This window comes from Melanaphis sacchari, unplaced genomic scaffold (genome assembly GCF_002803265.2).
Source record: "Melanaphis sacchari strain LSU unplaced genomic scaffold, SCAv2.0 Contig28_pilon_pilon, whole genome shotgun sequence".
Classification (NCBI taxonomy): domain Eukaryota; kingdom Metazoa; phylum Arthropoda; class Insecta; order Hemiptera; family Aphididae; genus Melanaphis; species Melanaphis sacchari.
This window is the reverse complement of record NW_020271162.1, coordinates 2,445,979-2,458,852: the sequence shown is the minus strand read 5'-3', so window position 1 is coordinate 2,458,852 and position 12,874 is coordinate 2,445,979. Positions and strand designations below refer to the sequence as shown.

The following is a 12,874-nucleotide window of genomic DNA, read 5'->3' as shown; positions in this document are numbered from 1 at the left end:
TTTTTCCCTGTTTAAATGAAAATACAAATTTTCTAATAGTACATTTACACATATTCAAATATTGATCTTCTGTTCAATATTTTTTATTTTTATTCTTTTAAATCATTATTTATTATTATTTACTATACTGAATTGGGTAGAACGCTGTGTTGAAAGAATATTCATTTACAAAATTGCATTATAGACTTAAATGGTTTTTTTGATTTATTTATCATATAGGTAACCTTTATTTAACATGATTTTTACGAAAATCAAAATAACTTATACATAGATTATCTAATTGCTGTCAATTTAGAGTTCAATGTGTATACTTATATAAGAATCTCGTTAAATTTAACATACTACGTAATGGAACTAGAAAACTTTTAAAACTTCAACAAAAAGCATTCAAACAAAATGTATAGACGTTATTTCAAAATATACTACGTAGTTTATCACATCATGGAATTATTTTTTGAAGTATTTGAATATAATTATACTTGCGTGATGTTGTTTATTAGTTCCAACTGTTTTTTGTTTACACATTAGTTATAATAAATCTTAATAACAGTAGTAAAGCTTCTAAAAGATATAAGTTTTACCACTTCAACCAATAAGTAAAATCAGTAGGTTTTGTCAGCAACATTCAAACATTCAAAATACCTTTTTATGCATTTATGTTGGAAACTCAATTATTTATATAATATTGGTAGTAATTTAGTTAAACATATATATATATATATATATATATATATAATACAACAAAGTCTATATTTAAATCTGACCTATAGACTGTATGTTGCAATATGAGTAAAGACAACACAAATTATATTAAAACATATAAATTATATTTGATTAGTATTTTTACATGGATCAATATAAAACGTGAATATAAAAAAAAAGGCATGATAAAATTGTGCCTTGAAGAACTCTAGAAATTTAGTTTAAGATTTATATAAGGGATGAACGTTTCTTGTATATGATAATCGAACAGTTATATAATATATTATATATTATCGAAAAAAACGTTATATTATATATTACGTACAGTTGTTGAACGTATTATGATGTTAAAATAAAATCGCAAAAAACCTTTTTTTATATTATTTAGATGTAAACAAAAAAAAAAAAAAAATAGTGATACGCCCCAATTGTTATCACAACCGGATTTATATCCTTTTTGAGGCCATCTACTTGCCATCTTGTGTTAATTTATTAATATATAACTTCATAAACCAAGCATTTTTTTATTACTAATAGTCGTATGTATTAATTATGACCATTCCAGCATTTACAAATAACATGAATATCATTACATATTTGTGTATGTCATTTGTATGAAAATTTTGAAGGTAATATTTTTAATATCACACCCACGCCTGGTTAAGTTAATAAGCTAGTAAAACCTCACTTCGTGAATTCAATTGAAGCATATTATAATTCAATAAATAATAGTTAAAGAGTTAATTTATTTTTTTAATTTATGTTAAGATTTAATAATAAATGTTTAATTATTTTATTTTAATGATTTATTTGATACTTACTTTACATTAAATACCTTACATATAATATAATTTAAAATAATAATAATAATAATAAATTAAACTAATATTATTTTCAAAAAAAAAATCCATTTATGAATAACATAAACACTGAACTATATGCCTGATTATTAGTTTAACATATGGTGAAGCAATGAGATAATATCTTTTATAATTTATATATTTTGAAGAATTTTATTATTGATAGCATCTTTAATTTTAAAATCTATCCTACATGAATTTATGTTAAGACACCATGCCGTATATATCATAATTCGTATATTTGGTTCTGTGAGGTAGTAATATGTATGGTTAATGCATGAGTTTGAGAATATTTGGCCTAAAAGAACCATATGAGATATGCCTCGAGCTTATCGGTACATTAGTTTTTCCGTTTATCATTTGTCAAATTGCACATGTTCTGTGTAGTTATCGAGACCAAATTTTATGGTTCGTGAAGTCTGACAACGTATTCTCGCATTATCACGATTTTGTCAAAGCAAAAAATTAAATTATATTATAAAATGTTATGTTTATTATTTTGTATTTTTGGTAATATTTTATGTTATTGCAATGTAATATTCTTTAAATTTAATAAACTACGTTATAAGTAGCGATAAAAATACATAATAATTTAAATTAATAAGAATATTAGAACTTCCTATATAATAACCAAAGTTTCTTTTTAGTAAAATGAGTACACATTTTTTATTTATTCAACTTGGTGGTGTCACAATGAGTTTCCTTCACCCATATTTTCAAAAAATACTACAATATTTTTAACTTAAAGAGTATAAACAAATAAATAAAACTATGGTATCTATCTATTTGCAAAGAGTGATATAAGCTGTTTTTTATTTCAAAAGTATTTATTTTCCTTGCGTAGAAATTTGAAACTGAAAAACTAAAATCAGATACAATATTTTTACTATAATTATTATTATCTACTATTAACTATTATTAGTTTGTTCCACATTTACTTTTCTAATGGTCAACTATTGTCTATTTGTATCTTAAATATTTACGGTACACAACGGAGTTAGTTTTAAATACAGTGTTTTATATGTAATTACTAATCCAGAAAAACTGATGAAAAAATATGAATAAAATCATGGTACCAAATATATGGTTTTAATAGTGACATAAAAAAAAAGTCTATATTACTATAGCATTGTAAAAACTATAATTTTAGTTATAAACTTAATTCAGTTGGTAAATTAGTTAAGCAGAGAGAACAATACTGAGCCTAATATATTTTAGTAACGTAATCGATATTTTGAATGATTTCTAGTCACTTCACTAGAAATATAGTTAAATATATTTATTTATTTTTTAACTTATATAAAATATACACGTTAAAGGATTTTGTTAAGCAATTGAATTATGATGAACGTATCATTTTAAATGGCTAAATTAATGCTTTAAAAATTAACTATTGGAAATAATACTATTAAACAAACTTATTCATGTTTGTTCTAATTTTACATCCGATCATCTTTCAATAACATTAAAAAAAATAAATAAAAAAACAAAAAGAAATTTATAAATGATCATAATTTGAAAATATTTATGTATCAAAAAACTCCTATATAATATATTTTATTAATATGGAAACAATATAATATGTATTAAGTTGTTATGTGCAAAAATTATACTTTATATCTCAAATAGTTTTAAAAATTAGTGAGGTAGGTATTTAAGATTCAATTTTGAATTTATCATATACATTTTAAACAGGCATAGAAGAAATTTCTCCTTTAAAAAAAAAAAAGAAAAAAAAAGATCTTGCGTGCAGTTTCAAATTATTTACAATATATAAGTTTAAATTGATTAAACATAAATATTATAGAAATTATCTTCACATAAATAAAAATAAAAATGTTGTAAAGATTTTAGGCACATATGACACCTAAACACATATATATTGATCACCATCATTTTTTTGTATACATTACTCAAGTATCACTAATATAAAAATTTGTCATAAAACTCCAAAAAAATAGTGTATATATATTTATATATATATATATATATATATTAGTACGTGATGAATATTATAGTATTTTATACTAAAGGTAGAATACCGATAAAATATACCCTTTTTGTATACCTACTAAGTAAGATGATATGACAATAATTCTGTTACACATTTTTTTTTTTTTTATATATATATATGTAATATGTATGATTTAATATATTTTTGGTTAAAATACAATATGTTCAATCCTAATAACCAAGAGAATTTCTAAATCTTAATGTTATAATAAACATATATTTTTTTGCTTTTTATGAACTTAGAATTTAATATTTAAAATTTTTATTTTCTTAATTTATAAATAATTATAAATAACACAAACTTATAAATATAAAATTTTAAATATATATCAGGTGAAAATGAAACATTATAATGTATAATATAAATTATTATACGATAAATTAATAAATAATGGAAATTTACCTATCTCCCACGATGGAAATATGTTAAAGACACCGTCTTGCACCCATGATGTGATTGCCACTGATTCAGGTAACACATGATTCTCATTGAAACTTACTCCAGGTATGTGACAGTTGAAGACGGCCACGTTACCAGGCATTGTCACTGTGTCTCTAACGATAGGTTCGAAGTTCCTTATTACCTCTGTAACAAATAAATGTCTTTCAGTTATTTTTCAAGTAGAAATGAAATAAATGTTAACTGTACTCTTTTTATTATGAAAATGTGATTGATCGCAAACCAAAACGCACCGTACCCCACTACCAACGCACAAATCTCCATTCCTAGGTTTCAGTAGTTTGCACGAAGAAATTAATAATTTATATTTTTTGTATTTATTTTATTTAAATGTTTCAACTTATGTTGTGCTATTACAACATTTTAGTATTTTATATAATGATGATAATAAAGAATAATAAAAAAAATAAATAAATAAATATTGTTAATGAGGTCTAGTATATTATATTAATATTAATAGTATTCTTCATTTTCTGATGGTGAGTCTTCAGTGTCTATTAGAAGAATGTCCTGAGGTAGTCGAAGCCGTAGATGTCTGTTAAGAGTTTTTCTTCCTAAATTGTAATGACGAACACTGTCCAAGTTTTTTTAGTTTGGCGTGGAAGTTTAAATACTGGGTTTTGATCTATGTGTTTATCAGGGGTATTCCCGTGTCATTTTGGATCTGACGATATCTCAGAAACCATGGTGCTTTATCCTTAGGAATTTATTTTGTAAAATTCGGATTTTATTTATTTTAGTGGCAAAGGCAGCGGCCTATACAGAACATGCATAAGATATCAGTGATCTGATTATTGCGGTGTAAAGACAATTTTATATTGTTATTACAGCATTAAATTATAAGTCTTATCTGTTATGTCATTGTGTTTCCCGCGATAGTAACGTTGCAGGAAACCATGATTGTGAATACATTTTGTCAAATGAATTTCAACACAAATAAGTAAAATGTTATACACTTTATAATATTGTACAAACAGCTAAATAATGGCTACATACCTAATAATATTTCATATCTACTTACATTGGATTTTATAAACGATATGTTATTCACTCGAACATGCACATTTATTTATCACAAAATAAATTGTATACTTCAATCTTATTTGATTTATACCTTTGTTTTTTTCTAAATCTATATAGATATATTAAATATAAAATTTATATTAATATAAAACGTGACGGCTTGAGAGACTTTAGAAAACAGCGATTTAAAGCATTTAAAGTGTTAATGCTTGAAAACACAAAACACGCACTAAAAAGTAAGGAAAAAATGCAACAAAAATTTCATTGTGCATGATATTTCTTCATACTCGTTTATCACGTAAAATGTCTTCTAAAAATCTCGTTTTTCGGCAACAAAACACGTATAAGATCGAGTGCTCTTAGAGAACATAGTTAGCGAACCTTTATTTTTCAACAAAATACTTTTATGATTTATATTTATATATATAAAAAAAAAGTTATATTTCTTTTTGGATATTTCACACAATTGTATACGTTTTAATCACTATTCACTCAAGTTTACTGTAGATGTCTATATAAACAATATCTACATAATGATATATTTACATAACACTGAATATTGTGGTCACTATTTACCATTAATAGCATAAACTATACAATCTCAAATTATTTATATATCTCACTTACATCAAATCAATAATATAGCGATATCAGTCAAATATGTTCATACACCAGAAATCCGTATACTTTAATCACAATAAGTATATCATAAATTTAATTCCCATTTTATGTTTGAATTGGTAATGTGATTTTCGTGTAGGTTTACAAAAACATATTATTTAACTGATTTGTTAAATTTTTTTATACCTACTTGTGGTATTTTGGAAAATTTAACATTATATTATATTTTTTTTTATATATATATATCCACCATATTAATATTAATGTTTATATATGGCTATAATGTAAAAACACATCGATAAAAATAATATCATTATATATAGTAAAATAATATAAGCTCAAGTAGATGAAATCTACTAAAAGTTGGCAATTCGTCTTTGATTCAAATCGAATCAATCAAACATGACTTGGTTATGCTACGTTTTATGTAATATGGATCAGAATAACTAAAAAACGCGATTTTGACGTGTCAAGAAATGGTGGTTAACTAATGTGGACAAGTCGTACACAGTATTTATGTACATGTATTATACATAGTAATAAATTTATTACTGTGCGTTGTTATTTCGCCGGCAGAAAATACGTATTTAATACAGGTATGATATTTGGATTATTTTTATTATTAATATTATTAAATTTTACAAACTGATAATTTATTTGTCTCTAGAATAGTCATTGAGGTGTTTATTAGACAATTAATTGCAATACTTAGGTAAACTTATACTATAATATATAATAAAACTTATTTGCGAAACTCGTTTTATTATTCCCAAAAAAAAATTGAGATCAGTTATTTGGTAATGATTTTTCCAATCAACCATGATTTAAACATCTTGCAGATTTGTACAAGTTTTAATAAGTTTCATTTTCATATTAATTATTAAGCTTTCCAGACTTATAAGTTTTAACGCATTGCTTGCATTTGTTCGTATACCTATGTGCTTCTAAAGAAAGTTTAAATTTGATTTATTCATGAACGTCTATTAATAAACATAAATATATTAAAACTTTAACTTTTTAACTTTTTAAGTATACATACGTGGTATTGATAATAAGGAAAAATAAATTATTTATTTTGGGTTCTCACTCTAAGTTGTAATATCAATGTACGATTATCTGTTTTTTACGTCTAAATCGTTTATACATCACACCACAGCAGCAAGTTAAAATAAGCTTTTTGTTGACAGTTAACACTTTCAAATAAACTTAATTTATTACGTCGGTTGTGCACTTATAATTTTGGTTTATTTAGTATTCGTATATTAACATTATTAGTGTGCTACCAAATTAATTCGAGATTTTCCTTTCACATCGTGTGTAGGGATTGTTTGAGAAATTTTAATAATTATTATTCTCGTCAGAAACATAATATTACTATCCATCATTAAAATATGTTTTGACAGGTCGTCAGATTTGTCGAAAATTCAATTATAGGTATAAATTGTTTAAAATATTGGTATAGCAACTTACGTTAATAAGGTGGTACAAAATAAATGGATAAAAACTTTTTTTTAATTTTATTTAAAAAACAATAATTAAGCTGTATAATCACAATTTTTTTTTGATATACAGAAGGTCATATAGGTATTTGTTCTATTCATATTATAAATCATATAAATATACATTAAATTTAAAACATACATGTTACATAAACCTGAAAATATAATTTAATTTAACTGTTTACTGTTTGTATTAAAAATAGTATGTATTTAAATCGCCAAATGTTGAAAAGGGAAAAGCATACTTCTTTTTAGTTTTTAAGAGAGAAAAATACTAAATTATATTGCTTTTAAGATACGATTATACTTTTTATTGAAATTATTTTTCTATTAGAATATTTATTATCTTATTTCTATTTTAAACACAGTTTCTATGTTTTCTAACTGCATAAAAGTAATAAAAATAAAATTGATAAAAATTGACTTGTCCCTTTGCTAGCATTTCATAAACGTAAAATATAATATTTTACGAGTGGGTGACTAGTGACTACCTAGTATTTTTCTTCTCGATTAACGTAATAACGTAATACAAAAAAAAAAATACCACAAAACCTACAATTTACATAGCGCAGACCACGTGGTGAGCAACAAAGTACTTTATATAATATGTATTATACTATTTACATAACAACTTAATCCATACACAAGTATCATCGATAAAACACCCGACATACTTTTAGTGTAATTTATTGAAACGGGCCTTCAAACATGAAGCTTTTGGATAAGACTAATCAACGATGATTTATATAATATTTTATTAATAATTTTGTTGGAGTTAATTTAAATCACAACCATAATTGTTACGATGGATTGTAAATATTGATAAGTAAGAAAATAACAACTGGACAAAGTTAAACACATTTTTATAATTTAATTAAAACAACAATAAAAAATATAAACAAACCGTTGATATGTATATACAGGTACAATCAAAAAGAAAATAAAGTGTGATATTGTATACACTAATACTTTTTAGTTAAAATATAGCTTAATAACTTTATATAGCTTCTTTAATTATGGGTAATTTTTTTTTAGTGTATTGATAAACATGCATACCCTATTCTTAAGAAGTTCGTGTCATTTTTGTGACAGTACTTTTGTTTCAGCTAAGAATAAAAGCACAAAACAAATATAATATTCGTGAAAGTAGATCTGTAAGATTTAAATATTGTGTAATGGAATGTGCAGTTATTATTTCGAGACTGTTTTTTTTTTAAAACAGTGATATCCAGCTTGACTTGAAAAATAAAGATTCCACTATGCAATAACATATTGCCTTAATTATTATGGAAGAATCTTATGCTTTAACTTTTAACATTACAAAATATGTTGACTATTTATGAAAAATACATTGTCGTATTTGTTAATAACCAATTACAGTTTATCCGATAGTACCATTGAATAATATATATCCCATAAAAATATCTTTATAACGTAAATTGAAATTTTTATCTAACGTGTACATTGAATATTATATTATAGTCATAACACAATTACAAGTCACAAAAATACACTTAATTTTTTTTAGTGTATTAGTGTTATATACATGTCTAAAATAAGACTTCATAAATTATGTTTACCATTAAATATCACATACATTGTGATATAGCAGCAATTTGAAATCATTAAATTTATTTTAAATCTGTATTTAATTTATATTAATAATTTATTTATAGGAAAAACAATTATAATAAATACGATATACAATTACATACTCAATAGAATAGGTAATAATGTAATAATTAATCAGTGTACTGCTGACCCATAGTTAATGTGTGACATAAAGTCGTTACTCGTTACAACAGCTTTGTCACCTATCCTAAAATACAAAAAAGACATTAATACTTAATGTCACTAATATATTTAAATCGTGTACACATTTTACTTTGATTACTAATTATTCATGCCAAAATCATAATAGGGTAATAGTAAAAACAGAATTTATTCAAAGTGAGTGGGAACAATAACTTCAAAATCATTGTAATAATTTTGATAAAATTTGATGAATTTGATAATATAGCACTTTAAAAAGTGAAATTTGGAGTTCAAGTTTGTTTTTAAGGCTCTAGAATATTATGCAACTGTAACAGTTAATATTATAATATTTAAATACTAACAATAAGATTATTATCAGAAAATATTAACTCATACTACACTCTATGAATGTACTTTTTTGTTACTCAGTAGAAATTTTTTTAACTTAATTAAGTATATTATCTAAATGATTTTAACAAATTAATTAATAAATAAAAACTATTAATAAAAAATCATTAATATCGTATTTTTGTTATAAATTAAATATACAAATAGGTTCCGCTTATTACGAGTTTATTTATTTAAAAAAAATAATAAAGATAATTCAGAATTTATTTGTACCTTTTAATTCCGAGTTTTATTAAAATTGAATGCAATGTATAATGATTTATAAAATAAATAAACAATTAGTAAATTATTAAATTAAATAGTTTTTATATTTTATATCAATTAAATAACAGTAACAATAACAATAACAAATAATTAAATAGCACATTATGTATATGATGTCGAGTAGGTTAATGATTGAATGGTTAATTACTTTTGACAAGTTATAGAGTTATCACTTGTATATGAAAAAGTATTTCATATCATTATTATAAAGTAAAATTTTTACAATAGCTACAGATGGTAACTATTTATTATCTTTAAATGTTTATGAATTTTATTTACCAACAAATATGAAGACCAGGAGTTGGCCCACTATTTTCTTTAATTATTTTTTTTTTGTCAGAAAAGAATAAGTGTAATATTAAAATATTTAGATTTATCGAAAGGTAAAATGTATTAATTACTTAATTATTCTGTTAATATCGAACTTAAAATTTCAAGTTTAAGTCTTGAAAAATTCATAAGATTTACATTTCAATAATTTTGACTTTAAAATAAATTACGTATGGGTAAATATGTATGTTAAAAAAATAATGCTTCATTATAGCAAATACTTATAGTGATATGTGTTGGTTGTGAGTAGGGTTAGAATGTTTATGACTTTCACATATTTTTTCTTTTAGTTTTACACATCGCAACCCAGTAATAAATTCGTTTTGTATGATATAGAATCAGATACATTCAATTTATTTTGCATATTTTTGCATATTTAGGGATTTTTATGAATAAATTCATATCCTGCTAAAAATTTTAAATAAATGCATGTTTTTTTCAAAAAAAATTTAAACAAATGCATATTTTGTCCGAAATAACTTGAATATAATATTAACATCAATATAAACTCATAGGTAGGTATTGTTGGTCTTATAACTGATGAAAACGAGAAAAACGTGTAATTTATATTATTAATTTATTTTAATTAATTTATTATCTTTACTATAACTCTATGTTTATTAATCAATATAATCATGTTTATGACCAATAATCGCGATAGTGTGGTGATGCTGATAAGATATAATTACTTACATTTACATTTGCATTTATATGTTTATTTGTATTTTTTGAGTAAAAACAAAATTTTATATTTAATGTTTATGTTTGTATGAATTTTTATTTAAGTTTAAAGCTATAAATATATTATTGTAAACTAATTAAAGATACAATTTGGATTGGTAATAAACTAATTTTAAAAAGATATAATATTTTGATATATATTGTGCATATATGAATACACTTTTTAATATTTTTAGAGTCATAAACATCCTTACCCTAGTTATGAATTATATATTATTATGTCTAGGAGCCTATTTATGTTATTTTTATTATACAAACCAAAAATGACTAGACCATTTTTTTTTTTTTTTTTTGATATTGACAGTTTTTTTTTCTTTTTTTTTAAATTTAATTTAATTAATTGTTAATGAATAAATATGTTATAGTATTGAGGTACTTAATTAACTAGGATTATAACAATTTAATAATCTCATTGTAAACTAAAAAATGAGTTTAATAAAAAAATAATTTCTAAAATGTTTAAATGAATCTTGCATAGATACTTCATTACCTCTAATATTATTGTTTATGTTCAAGCTTGAATTAAGTATTTAATTAGAAAGTTGAATACTCAAAGAAGGTCTACTAATTCATTATTGAAAAGTTTAAGTTCAAAAAAATAAGATATTTACCAAACAATCCCTACTTAACACTATATTTTATACTAATTAAATATTTCAATCAATTAAACATGTCTGTTTGATTGTTGTAGATGAAGGTTTCAACGCCATAATATTATGACGCTATTGTGATCCAAACTTTTAAATTATTAAAGATTATAATGAACTACAATATTTGTTTTAAACAATATTTTTACTTGTAATATATTATGAATAATTTTAAATATTTCATACTTCGTGGTGACTAGTGATGTCATAATATCAATTATACACTTAAGTGAAAAATATTATAACCAGTAACACATAATATGAAACGAATCAAATAAATTTTCTCTGCAATGTGCTATTAATAATTGTGTTGTCTCAATATAATAGAAAATATATTATGCTATGAATATAATTACAACACATTAAAATATATATTATATAAATATAAAGAAATGTATATTTGAAAACGTAGAAACTATAATAATATATTTGTATAAAATAAATATGTTGTAATTATAACAAGTACTTATTATTAATACTATAATATACTATATTATATTAGGGGTCGGGAACCTTTTTGGTTTCGAGGGCCAAGTAATAAAAATCATTTTTTTTCACGCACCATAAACTCTATACACCTTATTTTTTCTAAGCAAAAGTTAAGTTATAAACAATTTAATTTATATAAGTTAATGGGTGTTTGGTATATTGATTTAATGTGGTATGTAGGTATTAACAATTTTTTTTTTGATAAAAACAAAAATTAAAAATAATTAAAAAAATACAAAGTTAAAATTAATGTGATTTTTGAGTTCGAATAGCATTAACTAGTTTATTGATCATAGAATTGATTTTTTACGTAGAAGTTCTCAGTATTCAAATGACTTACAAATAAACTCGTAATGATTTGCTTTCTCGATATTTTATTAGTGAAAAACTTTGCTCACAAATATACGTACTTTCAAACACGGATAACATTTGTTAAACAAAATATTTTATTACGCAACTCAATAATTTCCACTTATAAACAATAATTTGGTGTAAAATATTTTTATATTAATTATAAATTCCCCGGGCCACGAGTTACCGACCCCTGCTATATAATATATCATATAATATACATGTATGGTGTATAAATAATAAAAATTATAATAATAAACGTTAAAAATAATTAATCTTGAAGCTTTAATTGTACTGTGTTAAAAACAATAATTGTGTGATATAAGATAAACTTTTTTTGTAATGTTATATCTTAGTGTTTATGTCACATGAAATACTTATTAAAATACCAAAATACTCATATATTGATAATTGCGTATAATGTTTTGTTTCAATATCGCGAAGATGAAAGGTATGAAACATTATTAAAACATTCCAGTTCAATGTATATTTTTGTTTTTGTGAAAAAATGTACGGACATTTTATTAACATCATATTGTAATGTTACATAGAGATTGCAATTTAAAGTACTTTATGGTGATTATAACACAAATTTCACAGTAGGAAATTTCTTCGATATTTATTGTAATAAGAAAAAAAACTAAACAATTTCAAAAAAACCATTAACAGCTTAAAAAAATGTAAAACAGATATTTGTGTCTTAATTTTTTA

General features: G+C 22.9%; 1 protein-coding gene across 3 annotated transcripts in view; it reads right to left on the bottom strand.

The window, feature by feature from the left end:
• The window catches only part of LOC112595589 (Down syndrome cell adhesion molecule-like protein Dscam2), a 290,281-nt gene that overhangs the window by 151,780 nt on the left and 125,627 nt on the right, over positions 1 to 12,874 (bottom strand). For all 3 annotated transcript variants that reach the window (XM_025340850.1, XM_025340851.1, XM_025340852.1), the window contains exon 4: positions 3,979 to 4,161. In XM_025340850.1, coding sequence (XP_025196635.1) covers positions 3,979 to 4,161 — 183 coding nt within the window. The remainder of the gene's footprint in view (positions 1 to 3,978; positions 4,162 to 12,874) is intronic.